Raw genomic sequence first — 17,536 nt, forward strand, 5'->3', positions numbered from 1 at the left:
AAACGAATAAGGCAAGAAACCAAAGGTGGGTCCAGCTTCGGAATTTGCCGAACGACCAGCTGATTGTAGTTTGTGTCACGTGGGTCAGCCACTCACATCACGATTTCTGAAGCTGCTCGTCGCCGTCGCCATCCTCAAGCTTCAAGCTCACCTCAAGCAGCCTCAAGACCCAACAAAAATGGTGAGCAATGAGAGCGCAAGGCTCGGAGCCAAGCACACATTCCTTGGACGATGAGGATCGTGAGGTACGTGGCAATGTCATCCTGCTATCTCTGTCGTCTGACGATCGCCAAGGTCTCTACGATCTCCCCATCGTTCCTAGCAGAGTTGCCTACTTCATGTAGGCAATGATGACGCTATCTATGTGCTGGGCCCGCGACTCTCGTGGTCGCGGGCGTTAGAGCTCCGAGTCTCGCAGTGTTATCCTTGCGATACATTGTGCTGACCCGTCTCAATGACCAGGCACCCAAGAAAGGAACTGGCAAGAAGCCCGCCGCCGCCCCCTTCGGCGCCAAGGCCTCCACGAAGGCCAAGAAGAACCCTCTCTTCGAGGCTCGCCCCCGTAACTTCGGTATCGGTGCGTCTCATACGTGTCGTCGAGCAGTAGTGCAGGAGCTGACAGCGCGACAGGCCAGGACATCCGCCCGAAGACCGACCTCACCCGCTTCGTGAAGTGGCCCGAATACGTCCGCCTCCAGCGCCAGAAGGTCATCCTTGCCCAGCGCCTGAAGGTGCCCCCCGCGATCGCCCAGTTCTCGCACACTCTCGACAAGAACACGGCGACGCAGCTGTTCAAGCTCCTGAACAAGTACCGCCCGGAGACGAAGCTCGAGAAGCGCACCCGCCTCGAGCAGACCGCCACTGAGGCCGCCGCCGACAAGGAGAAGAAGGTGCGTCTGCGTGCATTTTGTGTCCATCTGACTACGGGTGACTAACGTTGCGTTTGCGCAGGATGACACCAAGAAGCCTCTCTTCGTCAAGTACGGCTTGAACCACGTCGTTGCGCTCATCGAGGCCAAGAAGGCGAACCTCGTCGTCATCGCGCATGACGTTGACCCCATCGAGCTCGTCGTCTTCCTCCCTGCGCTCTGCCGCAAGATGGGTGTCCCGTACGTCATCGTGAAGGGCAAGGCCCGCCTCGGGACGGTCGTCCACAAGAAGACCGCCGCCGTCCTCGCTGTCCAAGACGTCAAGTCCGAGGACCAGCGCGAGCTCGCCACCCTGGTTTCCGCCGCCAAGGCTAACTTGTACGTCGATCTTATCTCCTTCGTCAGCTCATCCGCTAACGTTCTTTCAGCTCCGACAAGTACGAGGAGCAGCGCCGCCAGTGGGGCGGTGGTGTCCGTGGCTCGAAGTCGACCCAGATGCTCCGCAAGCGCGCGAAGGCTGCTGGCCAGAACATCAACGCCGCCACCGTCAACAAGCTCTAAGTTGTTGACCCGCACTCGGTCTAGGCTGTCGGTTATCTTGAGGTTGTTTATGGGGGCCATCGTCCACTTATGCTTTTGTATGCAACATCATATGTCTATGTAACACCGCTGCTGCATTCAGCACACCATCTTATTGCATTGCGTCGAGCACCGCTCCGTAATTCAACATGTATTGTCGTGTTCGACGTTGTCTAATGTCCGTGCTGCCATGGTACGTTGAAAGCAAGGGCCTGCGACGACGAGGGGTTTTCTTCGGATTATTTCCTCTGACCCTCCGGGCCAAATTTAACCCAAGATTCTGGCAATGACCTGGTGCATACCTGATGCTCTCTCAACAGCTGAGCAACCCTCCGCCATTGGCATCCCTTGAGGGGATGGGTCCTGTGCAAAAGGGTGGGTTCACTTGGAACTCAGGAGGGATCTGCCAGCTGTCCTGAAGATGCGACGGGTTTAAATTCCCTAAAGGGCGCAAGTTCGGCCCTTTTTGCTTCGGTTTGCTATTTTCTTTTTTGTCCCTGCCCTTGTCCGTTGGCATCTCAAGAATGCATGCAAGCACAGCTGGCCACGGTTTGCGAACAGGATGCGGTAGCGTGAACGTCTGCTGCTTCTTGTGATCACACCGTTTACTCCCGTTTGCCCCCGCCCCGCTTCTTCCGATCCGATCTCCTATTGACGCCCGATCTGCAGTCCCTCTGCATCTTCGAGGTCACTTTGCCTTTCTTCTCTGTCAGTGTACCCCTTCTCGATGTCATCTCTCGAAAACATGAGCGCGCCATCGTTCTCCCCGACCTTGACCCTCAAAGATCGTGAACACAAAGCTTGACGCCGACATGCGCGCCCGCGTCCTCCTGTTGGCCGGCACGCCTCTCGCCCTTGCTCAAACGACGACCTCGATTACAGACGCTTCGGCTTCAAGTTCTTACGCGCCTTCCTCGACTAGTTCGGCCTACTTGTCCTCCTCGACGTCCTGCACCGACTCGACGAGCACGCCTTTCCTCGGCGGGTCCAATAATCCTTCTGGATTCTCCTCCGACTCGTCGTATGCGTCAGGATCCTCCACGGCGAGTTCCAGCGGAGCATCATCCATGTCTGCATTCTCCGACGGCGGCGATCACACGGTAAACACGACCTTCCTCGACGCGCTCGCCGCACATCTCGAGCTGTCGGGCCTGACGACGCTCGCGGGACTGGCGCGCGGGAATGCGAGCGCGGTGCCAGGCGCGAGCACGACGGGCGATGCGACGCCGATACAGGAGGTCTTTAGTGTGATGGCGGACGAGGGTAGCGGGAACGCGACGAACGCGACGGGCTGGGTGTTGTTTGCGCCGAGTAATGAGGCGTGTGAGTGGTCCGGGGTTGTCTTGTACGGGAGTGGCAAGCTGATGGGCGAGGAATTACAGTCACCAGCGCCCCGAAGGATATGCTGTCGGACGCGGGACTGCTGGCACGCGTGCTTTCGTACCATATTGTGCAAGGGAACTTCTCGGTCGGTGCGTAGCTTTCGTCGGGCAGTCGTTTACGCGTCTAACCCGTCCACCTAGGAAATTCGACCACCCCTCAACTCTTCACCTTCCCGCACCCCTACCACACCATCGGACGTACCGTCCTCTCCGGCGGCTGCGCCAACTCATCGTGGGCGCACTGCACCGCGGTCAATCTAGAAGCGGGTCGTGCGCAGGTGGTGATCTGGACAAACGCGACGATACCGGCGCTGAAGGGGAATGACGACGACGCTGTGACGCAGACGGCGGGCGGGAAGAGAGATAAGATGGCCCTCGCCGCGAGGGGCAACGACGACTCGAAGGGCAAAGAGCTGACCAAAGGCGCGGCGCAGATCTTGAATCAAGGGTGCGTAGGCTGCAGTCTGACATTGTTCTCCTTGAACGGTGGGCCGACATGGTTCACAGCGCCGTCAACGTCACCGTCCTCAATACCACGCTCTTCGGCACGAACATTCTCGTCAGCACCGTTGACGCTGTTCTCCACCCACCTGGACCTTTGACGCAGGTACTGAACCAGCCGGAGAACAATCTCACGAGCTTCGCTGCGTTGTTGGATAATTGGAATGTGACGGGGGATATGGGTGGCGCGTGGGTGGATGGAGGGAAGGATACGAGTGGGGATCCGGCGTTGATGGGGTTATTCAATCGTGAGTCTGAACTGCTTCGGCGGCAGTCGGGTGGGGAGGGAAGGCGGGAAAAAGACGCTGACGATGACTCAGATTCCGCCGGCTATACGGTCTTTGCGCCGACGAACGAAGGACTCATCGCGGCGGGGAACCAGCTTTCGAGTTATGCGAAGAACGATACAGCTTTCGATGTGTTGGTTGAGAATCATGTAAGCTGCGCTCCTCTCTTCCGCATCACTCCTCGCTGTTCAGCACCTTTCTATTCGCCCACGTATCTCCAGTTATCCTCCGTATACTAATTTCACCTTTCAGGTCATCAACGGCACGACGCTCTACTCCTCGGAGCTCTTCCCGCCGCCGACGCCAGAGGGGATCGTCATCCAAGGAAAGCTGGTGCAAAACTACACGACGGGTGCAGGGGAGACTTTGAGCTTTACAGCGAATGAGACGGGGAGGTATGTTTGGAGTGGTAAGTGGTCGTGGCCTTCCTTCAGTCGTGGCCTTGCAATGGCTTCATCTCCGGGAACGCGGCGAACGTTGCGACTAGGCTGATTTACGAACCTCTTGCAGGCGACCCGCCGTCCGCGAACGCGCGCATTCTACATACGGATGTCCTGACGGATAATGGCGTGGTACATGTTATCAGCAATGTGCTGTTCAACTTTGACGACGATTGGGGGAAGGCGAAGGATGCGTGAGTGACGGCTCTTTTCCTCTCCTTTTCTCCCCCCCTACCTTCGCTCTCTCCTTTCTCCTTGATCCCCAATCCCCTCGCGTTAACAATCGACTGACTAAGCACATCTCTTTCCAGCTACACCGCCGCCACCGTCAGCGCCGCTGCCGCCACCTCCGCGCCCACAGGTCCCATCGCCATGAGTACCTCCCTCAGCGCAACCGCGACGCCGACGAGCTACTACTTCGACGATGGGTCGGGTAATGGGGTGTGGCCGAAGTTCGGGGATATGAACGGGTCATGGGCGTATTTGATTGCGATGGTGTGGTTGGGGATTGGGGCTGCTGTGGTGGTGTAGTTGGGAAGCTTTCCCGCAGCCCGCAGCCTTTCATTGCAGTGGTTAGACTGGGAGCGTCGCTGGTCCAAGGCCAGTGCATATAACGACACCTCTGGGTGTTCGGCGAATGCCGAACCACGTGCAATAACTTCTTTGCTTCCGAATCCGCATCCGGTAGTCTTTGTGTTGAGCTTTCCAGGCGGTTGAGTGTGCAAACCTTCCGCACAACGCTGCGTTCAGCCTCATGGAATATGATAACGAACAGAGGGAATTTGGGAATACGATCGCACCTTGAGACGACGGCCTCCTGTGAGACCCGGCTATAAAATGGTTTGTCTAGCTGTTCATTCCCTGACGTCTCAACGAGCACTTCGGCCAGCGCTACGGTGGTGAACCAAACGCTCTTCCCACTGAAAATAATAGATGAACGCCTGGAAGCTCCCCGCGCAAGTGCAGTCTTTGAAGGCATTTTGTACGACAGCGTCAAGGATTCGTGTACCGCTCTCAAGACTCCTTAGTTACATTGCGGATCAATAGTCTTACCTACTCCCAGCCCCAGGCGAGGAAGAAATCTCTGGGATGGAAAGTATCAGCTGACGTGTCAGTACCCTTTGTGGGTCCAGATCGACAATTGCAAATTCCCCGATCTGGGGAAGGTGATCGCGGCGTACCCGAAATGTCGAGATCGCGCCTTGTCCTTCGCCACCATGTTTCTCTGAGTTTACGAACCCCAAGCAACCTGTTAATTCTACCCGATTACCCTCACGTCCTTGGCTTTGAATATGTGGTATCCGTCCCCGCCTGACCCGGTGAGCGCGAACCCTGCAGCGTCGTCGGGCAGTGCTGACTCCATCGCAACAGAATCCGGGCACGGCTGCACCGAGCTTGCTCTCTCTGTCGATAGCGGCGGAGACGGCTGCCCCGATCCCGGTCGAGGCGACGACGGAGACCCAGGCGCCTGGTTCGGAGGCGACAACGGACGGCGGCCATGATGCGGATCAGCAGCAGCAGGGCTCCCTGAGCACCAGCGTCGGCGCCAAGAACCGCAGGCTGTCCGCTGTGACGAGGGGGAAGCGTCTGAGCGACGCCAAAGAGGCTGCCATGCGTCCTTCGTGCGTTGATCACTTATGCGGGTGGCCAGCAATCGGTGACTCACCCTACCTACAGCCCGGTCGGATCCCTGTCCATGTCGTCCCTTTCCATTTCGTCTTCCCCTGGTGCTCCTCACCCACCGGCCGCACGTTCCTCGTCCACCCATGATATTCCAGTCATCGAGGCCACGTCCACGTCTGCTTCCCCGCCCGCGGTCACGGCACCCATAGCGATCGGTCACGGCAAGCACGCCAAGAAGCGCGGGTTGGAGTACAAGTGTGAGAGCTGCAGCAAGGTGGGTGCATCTGGAATATATGCGTGCCGAGCTTCGTCGTTCCCAATTTCCGGAGTTGCTTGGGCAAGGTCGCTGCGCGGGTACGCGTCGGCGCTCCGCTAATTCATGATGACGAGTTAAGGCCTCGACTGTTCTCTTGATGGCTATACTCTTGGGTACAGCCCCTTGTTTATTCGACGAACCATTTCTCTTTCACCCTCATTCGACCCTTCTCCGCGGTCTGCTGACGTCTCCCTCAGGTCTATCGCCACCCCTCCTGCCTCATCAAGCACCGGTGGGAGCACACGCCGCACTGGCGTGAGGCTTCAAAGTACGTCCTCAGCAAGCATCAGCAGGTCCAGCTGCTCGAGGCCGCCGCGATCCTCTCGCACATCTCGCCCTCTGCGCAGGGTGGTACCTCGCTTCCGGAGGACAGATCGCTTTGGCCGAGCTTCCTCACCGGCGGCAGCTTGCCGCGGGAGGATAGTGGAGCTGCAGGCGGATGGGGCGAGGGGTCGGGCAGCCTGCGCTGTGGGGAGCCCGGTGGGCGCCTGCGGCACGAGGAGTCCTCGTCTCCGCAAGGTCCGCACACGTCAGCGTCCGCGCCCATTCGGCGCGCAGGCTCGACGGGTCCCCGTCTACACGACTATTCGGTCCCGGAGGCTGCAGGCGGTATTACGCATCTGCGTCCTGGTATCGTGGGCGTGCCCACTGGTCCGCCTGCGGTCGAGGAGATCTGCCTCTCGCCGTTCGGCGTGACGAGCGCGCCAGTGCGTGTCTCTCCTGTTAGCGCGCCCGAGCGTGCTGTCAGTGCTGCGTCGTCACCCTCCCATGCTCCGCCCTCGAGCGCGCCGGCGCAGGCTTGGGGGTACGGCCGCCAGTCAGTGCGCACGCCCTCGTCGCTGTCGCGCTCTTACTCGGGGAGCGCGAGCGATGACGATGAGAGCGTCGTGGTGGACATTGACGACGACGCCCACAACGCGACGGGCGCGGGCAAGGGATCGCACAACGCGTATTTGGGCAGCGTTGCCAACTCCTCGTACTTGGGCAGCGCCAACGCGTCGTACCTCGGCAGCGGGCCTCCCTACGTCGGCCAATACGGCTACCTCGGGATGGCAGGCTATATGAAGCCGGAGGATGATGATGACTTCCCCATGCGCCAGGACGAGCTGGATCTTCGCGCGAAGCCAGCGGTGAAGCAGCAGGACGAGTGGGGCGGTATGGACGTTGATATGGATATGGATTAGGCGGGCTGGTGGAGGAGGGAGATGAGGTCGCAGAGGTGGAAGACGAGGTTGTATGCTCTGACTCGCTCGGTTGGTCCCTATACGTCTCTCACGAACTTGTATGCTCCTCCCCTCACGACATTCATGCCTTACCTCTTCTCCTCTCACCCGCCGGCTCCTACGAAGGGTTCTTCGCCAGTGCCTACGCAATATTCGTCTCGCTTGTTCTCGATACCTACCTACCTACCTATTCTCGCTACTTGTTATTCGCTCTGGAAATGTGTACATATCTATTCACGAAGTGGAACGTCTCGCAAATGTTACCGCGCTCTGTGTACATATATTCGTGCGGCTGGTCGCCAAGAATGGACAATGTAAATATATACTCGATCATGATGCTGCCTGAGTGTGAGGGTAAGGGAATCATGCCGCAAAGCACTTGGGAGCTCACTGCGTCCGCGCCACTTCCTCGTATTTAAGCCATGGCGTTCGGGAGGCGATCCGCGCCGTTTTTTTTGGTACAGACTTCCGCTTACCTTGTCCCTATGCGATTGTTTCCTGCCCTTCGTAAATGGACAGGCGTATCTCACCGTATAGTTATGGAATGGGGAAAGCTTACTAGATAGCAGGAAGCAAAGTCTATGTCAACGTTGATCAAATGCTCACGTGCTTCGGCTCTGAAGCTCCTGGTCTTGGCGCAATGTTCCAGAGAAAATGGCGCCCTCAGCGCACGGGAACCTTTGCTTGCGCGCCTCCACAAGCAAAGCAAAAGGGAATGTCGGTAGCAGGATTCGAACCTGCGGCTTCTCGGCTGAAATCGACCACAACGAGATGATTTCACCCCTAATCGATACCGACTTGGTGAACGGTCGAAGCAGAACAATCTCTACGCCTTAAGACAGCATCCTGCTTAGTGGTAAGATCCATAGCTCCAGCCTGTCCTGATTTACTATCACATACCCTGCTCACCTCTTCCCACTCAGAAACTCAGGTGCTGTATGCCTTGGACCAACCAGCTCGCTCCATAACTTGAAGCAACTGGACGCCACATGGCCGCCGGTTTCTGATCACCGTCGAGCGCTTATCTCTTTCGCAGACACATCCGCGGCGCGCTATGGCGCTATTGATCATCGTGCCTACGCATCGCGTGGGCGCTGGATATACAAGGATGAGACGCGCGTCTTGATCCTGCCCTTCAGCGAGGTACAAGACGCGTCTTTATAGCTGCGAGAACAGCAATCCGCGGGCCCGCAGTAGACGCGTAAGCTAGCCTTCCTTGCTATATAGGCGTAAGTTCTGGGGGAGGGCTAATAACTGGAGTCTATTCCTTGCCATGTATGTTCGCGCATCGCTCCTCAAGGATTCTACACTGACCCAATCATTGTCCAGGGCGCCTTCGACTTGGGCAGACTTGCGGCTGCTCCCTGCTTACGCGTCGCTGGTATCCGTGATTGTCTATGCGCTCACGCCCATCTTGCGTGGGGAGCCGCGTCGGAAGGTGGAAGGGATAGGTGCACATGCAGCAGATGACGCGTCGGCGTACGCGTCCTTCATGTCCAAGGAGGTACGCGCGTACCACCTCTTGAGGGTGGTAGGATGTCTTGCTCTAGTCGGCGTCTCTTTCGCCTCCGCTGCAGCTGCGGGCTCGCTCGTCGAGGCTTCACTCTGCGCATCCTTCGTAAGTAGCTTCTCCGGGCATTCTACGCACCCTGACCATGTTCATAGTGCTATGCGACCGCCCTCGCGTGCGCAGCCATGAGCCGCAGGCCGCTCGCCCATTGCTCGACCTTGCACTTGACCGCGATACTACTCGTAGCGTTCGCGGTATACGTCGTACGCGACGTGGCGCCTCTAGCTTTCTACGGCGGTCGTCCGATGGACGCGACAGGACCATTACTATGGATCACGGTTGGACTTCTTTTGGTCACCGGGATCGTCCTCCCGTTAGTCTCCCTGGGGACGCATGTCCCCGTCAACACAGACGTAGGTACAAACCAGACCTTCCTCTATCTTGAGTCTGATCCCCGCTCAGGAGCCTTTGCCCCCGAGTCCCGAGCAGAAGGCGTCCGTCCTCTCCAAACTGACCTTCACCTTCCTCAATCCCATCATATCGCTGGCGCAGCAGAAGACGACGATCACCCTCGAGGACCTTCCGCCAATCTCGGACACGGACGACGCCGGGTACTTGAAGGAGAGGACCTTCAAGGTTCGCTGGGCGAAGCTGTCACCACGAACCGTACTGACCGTAGCGCGCAGACCCTCGACGTTCTCGGCGGCAAACGCAAGCGCCATATCTTCTTCGGATTGGCCAAAGTCTTCCGTCTCGAGTACTCCTTGTTGGTCTATTCGCTCGTGATCCAGGTCTTCGCCAACTTCGCTGCACCTGTGGGAGTCAACAGGATTCTCCAGTACGCCATCACTTACTCTACATTGAGCTTTATATCTGATAGACTTCCAGCTACATAGAGAACGGCGCTGCCGAGCTGATTGTACGCCCGTGGGTTTGGGTCGCCTTGCTCTTCGTAGGGCCGACTATATCGTCATTCGCGCTGCAGTGGTACATCCATCTCGCCGTGCGTCATCTCCCCCTTGCAACAGAACTTCGTACTGATCGACTTTTCAGACACGCACGACCATACGTGCGGAGGCCATTATCACGCAGCTTATATACGAGCACGCCTTGCGCTTGCGGACGAGCTCCGGCTCGGCCAAGCGGTCAGACTCTGAAGACGATGCCCAGCCTGACACGGACAGCTTCCTCGGTCGCCTCAACACGCTCGTCACCACAGACCTGCAGAACATCATCAATGGAAGGGACTTCGTCCTCATTCTCGTCTACATCCCTCTGAATGTTGTCGTCGGCATTGTATTCTTGTATTCCATCTTGGGGTGGAGGTGAGCAGGCATCTCATGAATGAAAGAGTAGCGAGTTGACGCATTTCAGCGCGCTTGTCGGCTTGGGCGTCATCATCCTCTCGTTGCCCCTTCCGAGCATCTCGGCGAGGCTCATACAGAGGCTCGATCAAGAGCGCCTCAGGCGGGTCGACGCTCGCGTGCAGATCATAACCGAAGGTACGCCTTCTCGATAGCTTCAGCGGGGGCTCCGTCCTGACGTGGCGCGTTCTTGCAGTCCTGAGCGTCGTCCGCATGATCAAGCTCTTCGGCTGGGAGCGCAAGATGAAGGACAAGATCTCCCAGCAGCGCCGCGAGGAGCTGAAGTACCTCCTTCGAAGGCGCATCGTGGAGAAGACAAGCGAGATCGTCGTATACTGCATCCCGATCGCCGTCATGCTGGCGACATACGCGACCTAGTCAGTAATGTCGGCTTCTTGGATTCTGGTATGATGCTAACCATTCCCAGTGTACGCTCGGTTACCCTGTTTCGCGCGCTTCTCACTAACATATGGCAGACTGCCGCCATGCACGAACCCCTCAGCGCGTCCATCGTCTTCAGCTCCATGACCGTCTTCGACATCCTGCGCGAGATGATAGGCCTCAGCATGTACATTGTCACGTCGGCCGTGACCGCGAAGGTCTCTCTGGACCGAATCGATACGTTTTTGGATCCTGCAAAGGTTTGTATATTCGTTCGTACCGCATCCGGACCACGGCTCACCTCCCACGTCGACAGTCGGATCTCCTGGATGCCCTCGATATCTCCCGAGATGTTCGGCCGCCTGCCGAGCCCCCGACCACTGATGCGATAGGCTTCTCTGACGCCGTGTTCGCGTGGTCGGACGATGCGGATGCGTTCAAGCTTCGTGTCGAAGGCGAGGTCAAGTTCAAGTCCGGCAAGGTCAACCTCATCGTCGGCCCGACTGGTTCTGGAAAGACTTCGTACGTCCCCACTCATGCCAACGACAGTTGTCGTTCTTATGATCTCCTCAGTCTACTAATGGCTCTGCTCGGTGAGATGCGGTATACACCCACTAGCTCCTCCTCATGGGTGAACCTTCCGCGGGATCTCGGGGTCGCCTATGCGGCGCAAGAGTCATGGGTACAGAGCGATACAATCAAGGTACCGTGCACCCGTTTTTCGATGATCCCCATACTCGGCTGACTTTGCTGATAGGACAACATACTCTTCGGCGCACCGTACGAGCCGGAGCGATATGAGCAGGTCATTCACCAGTGTGCACTCAAGCACGACCTCGATCTGTTCGACGCCGGTGATGAGACCGAGGTGGGCGAGAAGGGTGTGACATTGAGCGGAGGGCAGAAGGCGCGAGTGACGCTTGCGCGCGCGGTGTACTCCAGGTGCGTAAGACACTCAGAATCATGCTTCGAGTTCGCTGAGCGACGTGTGCAGTGCCTCGATACTGCTTCTCGACGATATCCTGGCCGCACTTGAGTGAGTCCTCCAACCTACATACGTCTCGCACTCATGTCTCACGTCCCTTACCTCCGCTAGCGTGCACACGGCGAAGTGGATAGTTGAGAAGTGCCTGGCCGGTCCTCTCGTCAAAGGGCGTACGGTGCTCCTTGTCGTGCGTAGTGCCGTTTATCCGCTCTCAGAGTCGGGCTCATTTATGCTTCCAGACTCACAACATCCCCCTCGCTCAGCCCCTTGCCGACGCCGTCGTGGCGGTCTCCGACGGGCACGTCTCTATCGAAGCTAACATAGCGGCTGCCATCAGCCACGATGCAGTGTTGGCTCAGGAGATCAAGCAGGACGAAGAGCACCTACACGACGTCCTCGAGGTCGAGCAGACCAAGGACGCAGACGACAAGACAACCGGCAAGCTCGTCGTAGAAGAAGAAGTGGAAGTCGGGCGTATCACCTGGGATACTTTTGCGACCTACTTGTACGCTGCAGCCGGCAAGCAGTTGCCTCTGTTCCTCGTCGTCTGGATTGCTGCCCTTGCTCTCGAAAACGTCATTAGTGTTGGGTCGACTTGGTTCTTGGGATACTGGGCGTCACAGTACCAGATACATGACCCAAGCGAGGTCAACGTTCCGAAGTCGGTCACCAATATTTCATCGAAGACCTTCACTAACGCCGTGGCCTTGTAGCTATCTCGGAGGGTACGGATTACTCCTGCTCGCGCAGATCATCGCTACTGCGGTAGCTTTTCTCATCTTCGTCTTCGGAGGCCTACGAGCGTCGAAGGTCCTTCACGCTGCATTGGCGAACTCGATACTGGATACTACGCTCAGGTGAAGTCATGCTTTCTTCCCACGCCTCTGCATGCTCACCACACGAACTAGATGGCTCGACCAAACACCGACATCAAGAATTATCTCCCGCTTCACCGCGGATATGGCAACTCGTATGTTACCCTGCTTGCTCTCAATGAGCTGTATTGAGAATATATATTTCAGTGGACACCGAGCTTCCTCACGATGTGCATTTCCTCTGCCAGCTGACAACCACGCTGGTTGTCAAACTGGTTGCCATTGTCGTCCTTACACCTCTCTTCCTCATCTTCGGCGTCGCTGTCGGGATTACTGGCATGTTCTTGGGCTCGGCCTACATGCGAGCCCAGATGCCTCTGATGCGCGAGACATCTAAAGCAAAGGCACCCGTTCTAGCGCAGTAAGGACACGCCAAGACCTAAATGCTGTTTTCTGATCGACTCTCTAGCTTTGGCGCGTCGATGGCTGGCTTGGGTATGGTGATAACTTAACAAGCATATGCGCATGCTAATCCGGGCAGTCTCGATACGCGCATATGGTGCTCAGAGGACCGTACACGCGACATCCATCCAGCATATAAACCAGTACACGCGCGCCGCAAGGATATCCTTCGACTTACAACGCTGGATCACGATTAGGTCGGTACTCGAACGCTTCTCTGCGGATTGTGGCTGATGAACATAGAATGGATGCCCTCGGGGCCGCATTCTCAACTCTGCTGGCGATCTACCTAGTTTACTTCAAAAAGAGCAGCTCAGTAGGCGCAAGTACGACAGGATTCTCACTCAACATGGCGGGTGCGTACTCGTATGATGAGCTAAAACATGTTTATCTGGACATCGTCTGCAGTTGGGTTCAGCAGCATGATCTTGTTCTGGGTCCGCATGATGAACATCGTGGAGGGTGATTGTGAGTAACCCGGTTGGCGAATATTATCCGTACTGTTGACGAAGTGGTCTCCTATCAGGCAACAGGTACGACAGCAGCCAGGGTCATTTCTCTTTTGGCTGATCATTGATAGCGTCGAGCGCGTCAAGCAGTACCTGGAGGTTGAGCAGGAGCGTCCGGCCACTCCGGAGGGGAAGCCACCCGCTTACTGGCCTGCCAGAGGCGAGCTGGACGTGCGCGGTCTTACCGCGTCGTACTCGAAGGGTGGACCGCGAGTTCTCCGCGATATCTCGTTCCATATCGCTTCTGGAGAACGCGTAGGCGTAGGTGAGGCCCGCTGTCTCATCAAGTCTATTCAATTGCTCATCAATTCAGTGGGGCGCACTGGCGCAGGCAAGACTTCGCTGAGCCTCGCCCTTTTGCGGTGCATAGAGTGCGAAGGGGAGGTTTACTATGATGGCTTGTCTACTGCGAGTCTGAACCTCGAGGTTCTGCGCAACAGTATCACCATCATCCCTCAAGCGGTACGTGTCTGCTTACTATAACTCCGTTCCTCGCTTTCTGACGTAGGGACGTGATAGCCCGACATGATCAGTGGTTCTTTGAGAGAGAACCTCGACCCCTTCGGCGAGCATGACGATGCGACACTCAACGATGCTCTTCGCGCGGCCGGTCTGTTCGCACTCCAGGAGCACGAATCAAGCGGAAACGCGCGCGCCAGCAATATCAAGATTGATCTGGACACCAAGATAGTTTCGGGGGGCTCTAATTTGTCCGTCGGCCAGCGGCAGATTATCGCTCTCGCTCGTGCGCTCGTGCGCGGTAGCAAGCTCCTGATCCTCGATGAAGGTGCGTACCTGCTTGAGTCTCGAGACCCGAGGCTTACGACAGCTTCTTCCAGCCACCTCCGCTATTGGTATGTCAAAGATAGCTACCACGCGCCATCGAGCAGGCTGCTGACCACCCCTTCATTTCTGCAGACTACCGAACCGATAGCATCATTCAGGAATCCTTGCGCGCTCGCTTGGGGAACAATGTAAGTCTGATAGTCATCGCACATCGCCTGCAGACCGTGATGGATGCGGACAAGATCGTGAGTTATTCGTTTGACTATTCAGCTCTTTGGATGTGCTAACGACCTCAAGATGGTTTTGGATACCGGGAAAATCGTATGTTGCTTGCCTTTGCGTGCGAACGCTAGTTGTGACTTACATGAATCTCGCAGGTGGAATTTGACCGGCCTCGAGCGTTGTTTGCTCGGCCGGACAGTGCCCTGCGCGCACTTGCGAAGGAGTCGAGCGACAAGGACTATCTCTATCAACTGGCTGGAGTCACTCCGTGAATCTGGGTGTCTTCTCGTGTACGACCTTGCACAGGCTGTCAGCGGCAATCTCATGTTACTATCGGCCGTAGCGTACGAAGCTACAATGATTCTCCTCTAATCCCCGTGAATCTACTTCAGCTATGGATCCTTACAAGACGGTACTCTACCAGCGGACCAGCGCGAACTGGGCCACGAATATAGGGGCCGACTGTCCAGGTTCGGCACGAAACCCCCCATTACTGTTTTCCCTTAACAATGGTTTGACATTGACATTCACGCCTGGCTGCAGGTTCCTGCAAACTGCGCTTCGCGGAGGTGCACGTCTCATCGACAGCACTTTCCAATTACAGCCTGACATTATCGCGTACTGCCTCTCGCTGATACCGTGTGCCGAGGCGAACGAATATCCTCGGGTCGGTCGAAATTCGGTGTACACAGCTGACCTTTGAGGACGAGCTTCGAGCAGGCCACCGCGCGCGAAGGTCATCCGCCGGGTCGTCGCGGCCCGTCAATCAGCTATTTTCCTGCACTGAGATCACGACTGCCCTCCACAAACGACACTCGGGGCGAAGCATCCAGGTACGCCGGCTTATTATCTGCTAAAGCTCGCTGTTAGGGCTGATGCGTGTGCAGGCAGTTAGTTCGTTTCCTCGCATCACTTACCCCGCGAAGCGTGAGTGATTGTTTTTGACCATGTATCCAGAAGAGAGTTCCCCCTTACGCTACCAGAAAGCACTGGTCCTCACCGAAGGAAGCCCACGTTGAACCGGAAGAACGAATGAGATTTTTCAGAAACAGTCGCTATGTTGTACGTGTACAAGTTAGCCATCGTATGGCGCTGGACAAGTGACGACGATGCCAAGCCCTCGCAAGATATTGGGGACACCCTTGCCTATCTCAGGACAGTCCTCGACCACGACACTGTCGATCTTGCAAGGCTTTTGCACATCCGACGTATCCTGCCGCTTCCGAGGGAGACGCCTGACAGGCCGTCGTGCGTTGGATGTCGCCGGTTGAGAGGATTGTACAAGATGTCCAGCTGCCAATGTGGTAGACGTTTCCGACGCTGTTTCTTTGACTACACCGTTTCGAAAGCGCGCGAACTGGAGCAGCACACGGCCTGTCGCGTCCATGCACTTCCAAAGCGCGATCTCCTTGAGCCGCGGACAGAACCGCACGCTGGTCACCGGTGTAGCCGCGGGCCCCTCGGCAGCGAAAGGCACCAACTCAATCGTCTTCTGCAGCGCCGTAAATATTGGGTCGACGTTGTGAACGTGTTCGAGAGTGAGGGAGACGAGTTGGGGTAGGTATCCGAGCAATTGATCTGCTATGCCTGGCTCGATCGTGACCTCGGAGAGTAGCAGATGCGTGAGGTGCTCCAGACGAGGGTCGCGGAGGAAGTTGTCCAAACACGCTGTGCCGCCGATGATCTCCAACCTTTTCAACTGCGCGATCTCGCATTGGCGTAACAAACACACGGCATCTTCTAGGCATGTGAGTGCAAGCCTCTCTAGCTTGGGCAGAGGCAGACAGCGGTATCCCTGCCATTCGCTCCCAGATGACACATCGTGTATGACCGAGATATCCAGATCCTCGAGCGCGGGGAAGTTGAAGAGATAGAGAAAGCCTTGGACATGGTTGTTCCCGGGATATGACCACTCAAGGCGGCGTAGATGGTTCAACGCTAAAGGCTTGTAATTGCCCGCGTCTAGCGGTAAGTCGAAGACAGGTACGGCGTCACATAAGACCAATTCTTCCAGTTGAGAAGTGTACCTCAAAGCCGAACGAAGACTGGAGACTGTCAGAGTAAACGGTGGTCGCAGGTGCAAGGATGGTGGATAAGAGGTGAGTTCCAGGCGCTGCAGCCCGATGTAGACCCATGAGTGCAATGATTGCATTGGTATTCTGCGGAGGCGCATGCTTCTGAGCAGGCAGGAGTCTGGGATATCTTCTAATATCCTGTTCCTGGCAGCAAAAAGGTGATCGGGGGGTTGGGTATCGGAGAGCAATGCAAGATCGAGATGTTTGATACTTTGTCGTACAATGGGAAAGTTGTTGATCGCATAAACTGCGGAATTCCCCAACTCCATTACTCCACACCGTATCAGAAGCGCTCTCAGTCTGCGGCATGGAAGTCTTTTCAGGAAATCCGTGAACGTGAGTACGGCCACCGCCTTCATGCTCTGGTCCAAATTTGTTGACGGTATTGTCACAAGCACATCGAGGGAACATGTATCTCCGCTGCGCTTCAAGAACGCCGACACGGAGTCATCGAGTGGCGATCTCACGTCACGAATGAGAATGAAGGACCAGAGCTCACGCGTGACAAGAGCAACGCTCCTCCATCGCGAGCAGACGTGGCTCAGAGTAATCGGCAACGCCCGCCGCCAATTCGCCACTTTGTCGGAGATGCTGGCAAGGTCGTGTTCGGCAGCGTCCGTGAAGATGCAAGCCAGCACCTCGTTTGGTAGCCAGTAGATGGGAATTGTTTCGAGCTCTAAGTCGTGCCGTCGCTCCTCCAGTTCCTGAACCTCCTCGTCGATAGATCTTTTGAGGCGCAAAGTCTCGTCAACGTCGCAAAGTTGAAGGCCCGCTCGCTGCAAACGCAGGGCGTCCAACTTTTTCGTGATCGCGATGAGTTCGGTGTCGGCCTGAACGACTCTAGGATGCTTCATGATCGGTTTTGTCGAAGGTTTACAGTTGCGCGGTCGTGCTTGTATAAACGGGAGTGGCGCGGACGCCGTCTAAAGGTCAGTAGGGATAGGACTTCCGGGAAGAGCAGGAAGATGAAGTAGCTGCAGAGTCTGAGGAAATTGAGCAGCTCTAGATGACATAGAGTAAACGTCTGATGCACGAACCGATCGCTCGTTCGACGCGCGGGACAAGGGACAAGTCATCAAACCCAGTCGCGTCACGGCCTCGAATCGTGTGAATTATATCGGAACAATCCGAAACACATCACGTGCGGAGTTGAAGATGAATCTGCTCGAACCCAGACAAAAGAGCAACGTGAAGCGCCGCATGAGGA

The 17,536-nt window shown here is 56.6% G+C and overlaps 5 protein-coding genes and 1 non-coding gene across 6 annotated transcripts; 4 read left to right on the forward strand and 2 right to left on the reverse strand.

Annotated features, from left to right (window-relative positions):
- Positions 1-146: 146 nt before the first annotated feature.
- SCHCODRAFT_02641565 (60S ribosomal protein L8) lies at positions 147-1,560 on the forward strand. Its single transcript, XM_003026927.2, has 5 exons — positions 147-181; positions 463-577; positions 631-890; positions 952-1,247; positions 1,298-1,560. Exons 1-5 carry the CDS (start codon positions 179-181, stop codon positions 1,428-1,430), a joined length of 807 nt encoding a protein of 268 aa, XP_003026973.1. The 5' UTR covers positions 147-178; the 3' UTR covers positions 1,431-1,560.
- A 1,966-nt stretch (positions 1,561-3,526) lies between these two features.
- On the forward strand, positions 3,527-4,801 carry SCHCODRAFT_01136565 (uncharacterized protein). The gene is made up of 5 exons (XM_003026926.2): positions 3,527-3,579; positions 3,652-3,767; positions 3,871-4,027; positions 4,129-4,252; positions 4,370-4,801. Exons 1-5 carry the CDS (start codon positions 3,564-3,566, stop codon positions 4,587-4,589), a joined length of 633 nt encoding a protein of 210 aa, XP_003026972.1. The 5' UTR covers positions 3,527-3,563; the 3' UTR covers positions 4,590-4,801.
- A 448-nt stretch (positions 4,802-5,249) lies between these two features.
- Positions 5,250-7,558, forward strand: SCHCODRAFT_02641572 (uncharacterized protein). The gene is made up of 4 exons (XM_003026925.2): positions 5,250-5,377; positions 5,430-5,680; positions 5,736-5,955; positions 6,195-7,558. Exons 1-4 carry the CDS (start codon positions 5,351-5,353, stop codon positions 7,179-7,181), a joined length of 1,485 nt encoding a protein of 494 aa, XP_003026971.1. The 5' UTR covers positions 5,250-5,350; the 3' UTR covers positions 7,182-7,558.
- Positions 7,559-7,936: 378 nt separating this feature from the next.
- On the reverse strand, positions 7,937-8,018 carry SCHCODRAFT_t242. Its single transcript has one exon. It is a non-coding gene; the product is annotated as a tRNA-His (tRNA).
- A 475-nt stretch (positions 8,019-8,493) lies between these two features.
- SCHCODRAFT_01193774 (P-loop containing nucleoside triphosphate hydrolase protein) lies at positions 8,494-14,627 on the forward strand (the record flags this gene model as incomplete). The annotated part of the gene is made up of 29 exons (XM_050341211.1): positions 8,494-8,838; positions 8,886-9,143; positions 9,193-9,366; positions 9,417-9,568; positions 9,619-9,733; positions 9,784-10,055; positions 10,105-10,232; positions 10,291-10,445; positions 10,571-10,735; positions 10,792-10,997; positions 11,049-11,178; positions 11,233-11,417; positions 11,470-11,511; positions 11,572-11,647; positions 11,700-12,121; positions 12,174-12,317; positions 12,369-12,430; positions 12,483-12,696; positions 12,745-12,770; positions 12,817-12,934; positions 12,981-13,093; positions 13,146-13,209; positions 13,315-13,511; positions 13,560-13,708; positions 13,766-14,033; positions 14,086-14,100; positions 14,165-14,277; positions 14,330-14,353; positions 14,410-14,627. 29 exons carry the CDS (start codon positions 8,494-8,496, stop codon positions 14,524-14,526), a joined length of 4,449 nt encoding a protein of 1,482 aa, XP_050197594.1. The 3' UTR covers positions 14,527-14,627.
- Positions 14,628-15,329: 702 nt separating this feature from the next.
- Positions 15,330-17,372, reverse strand: SCHCODRAFT_02591537 (uncharacterized protein; the record flags this gene model as incomplete). Its single annotated transcript, XM_003026830.3, has 1 exon — positions 15,330-17,372. The coding sequence occupies exon 1, from the start codon at positions 17,181-17,183 to the stop codon at positions 15,330-15,332; it is 1,854 nt and encodes a 617-aa protein (XP_003026876.1). The 5' UTR covers positions 17,184-17,372.
- Between the last annotated feature and the right edge of the window lie 164 nt (positions 17,373-17,536).

This window comes from Schizophyllum commune (genome assembly GCF_000143185.2).
Source record: "Schizophyllum commune H4-8 unplaced genomic scaffold SCHCOscaffold_13, whole genome shotgun sequence".
Classification (NCBI taxonomy): domain Eukaryota; kingdom Fungi; phylum Basidiomycota; class Agaricomycetes; order Agaricales; family Schizophyllaceae; genus Schizophyllum; species Schizophyllum commune.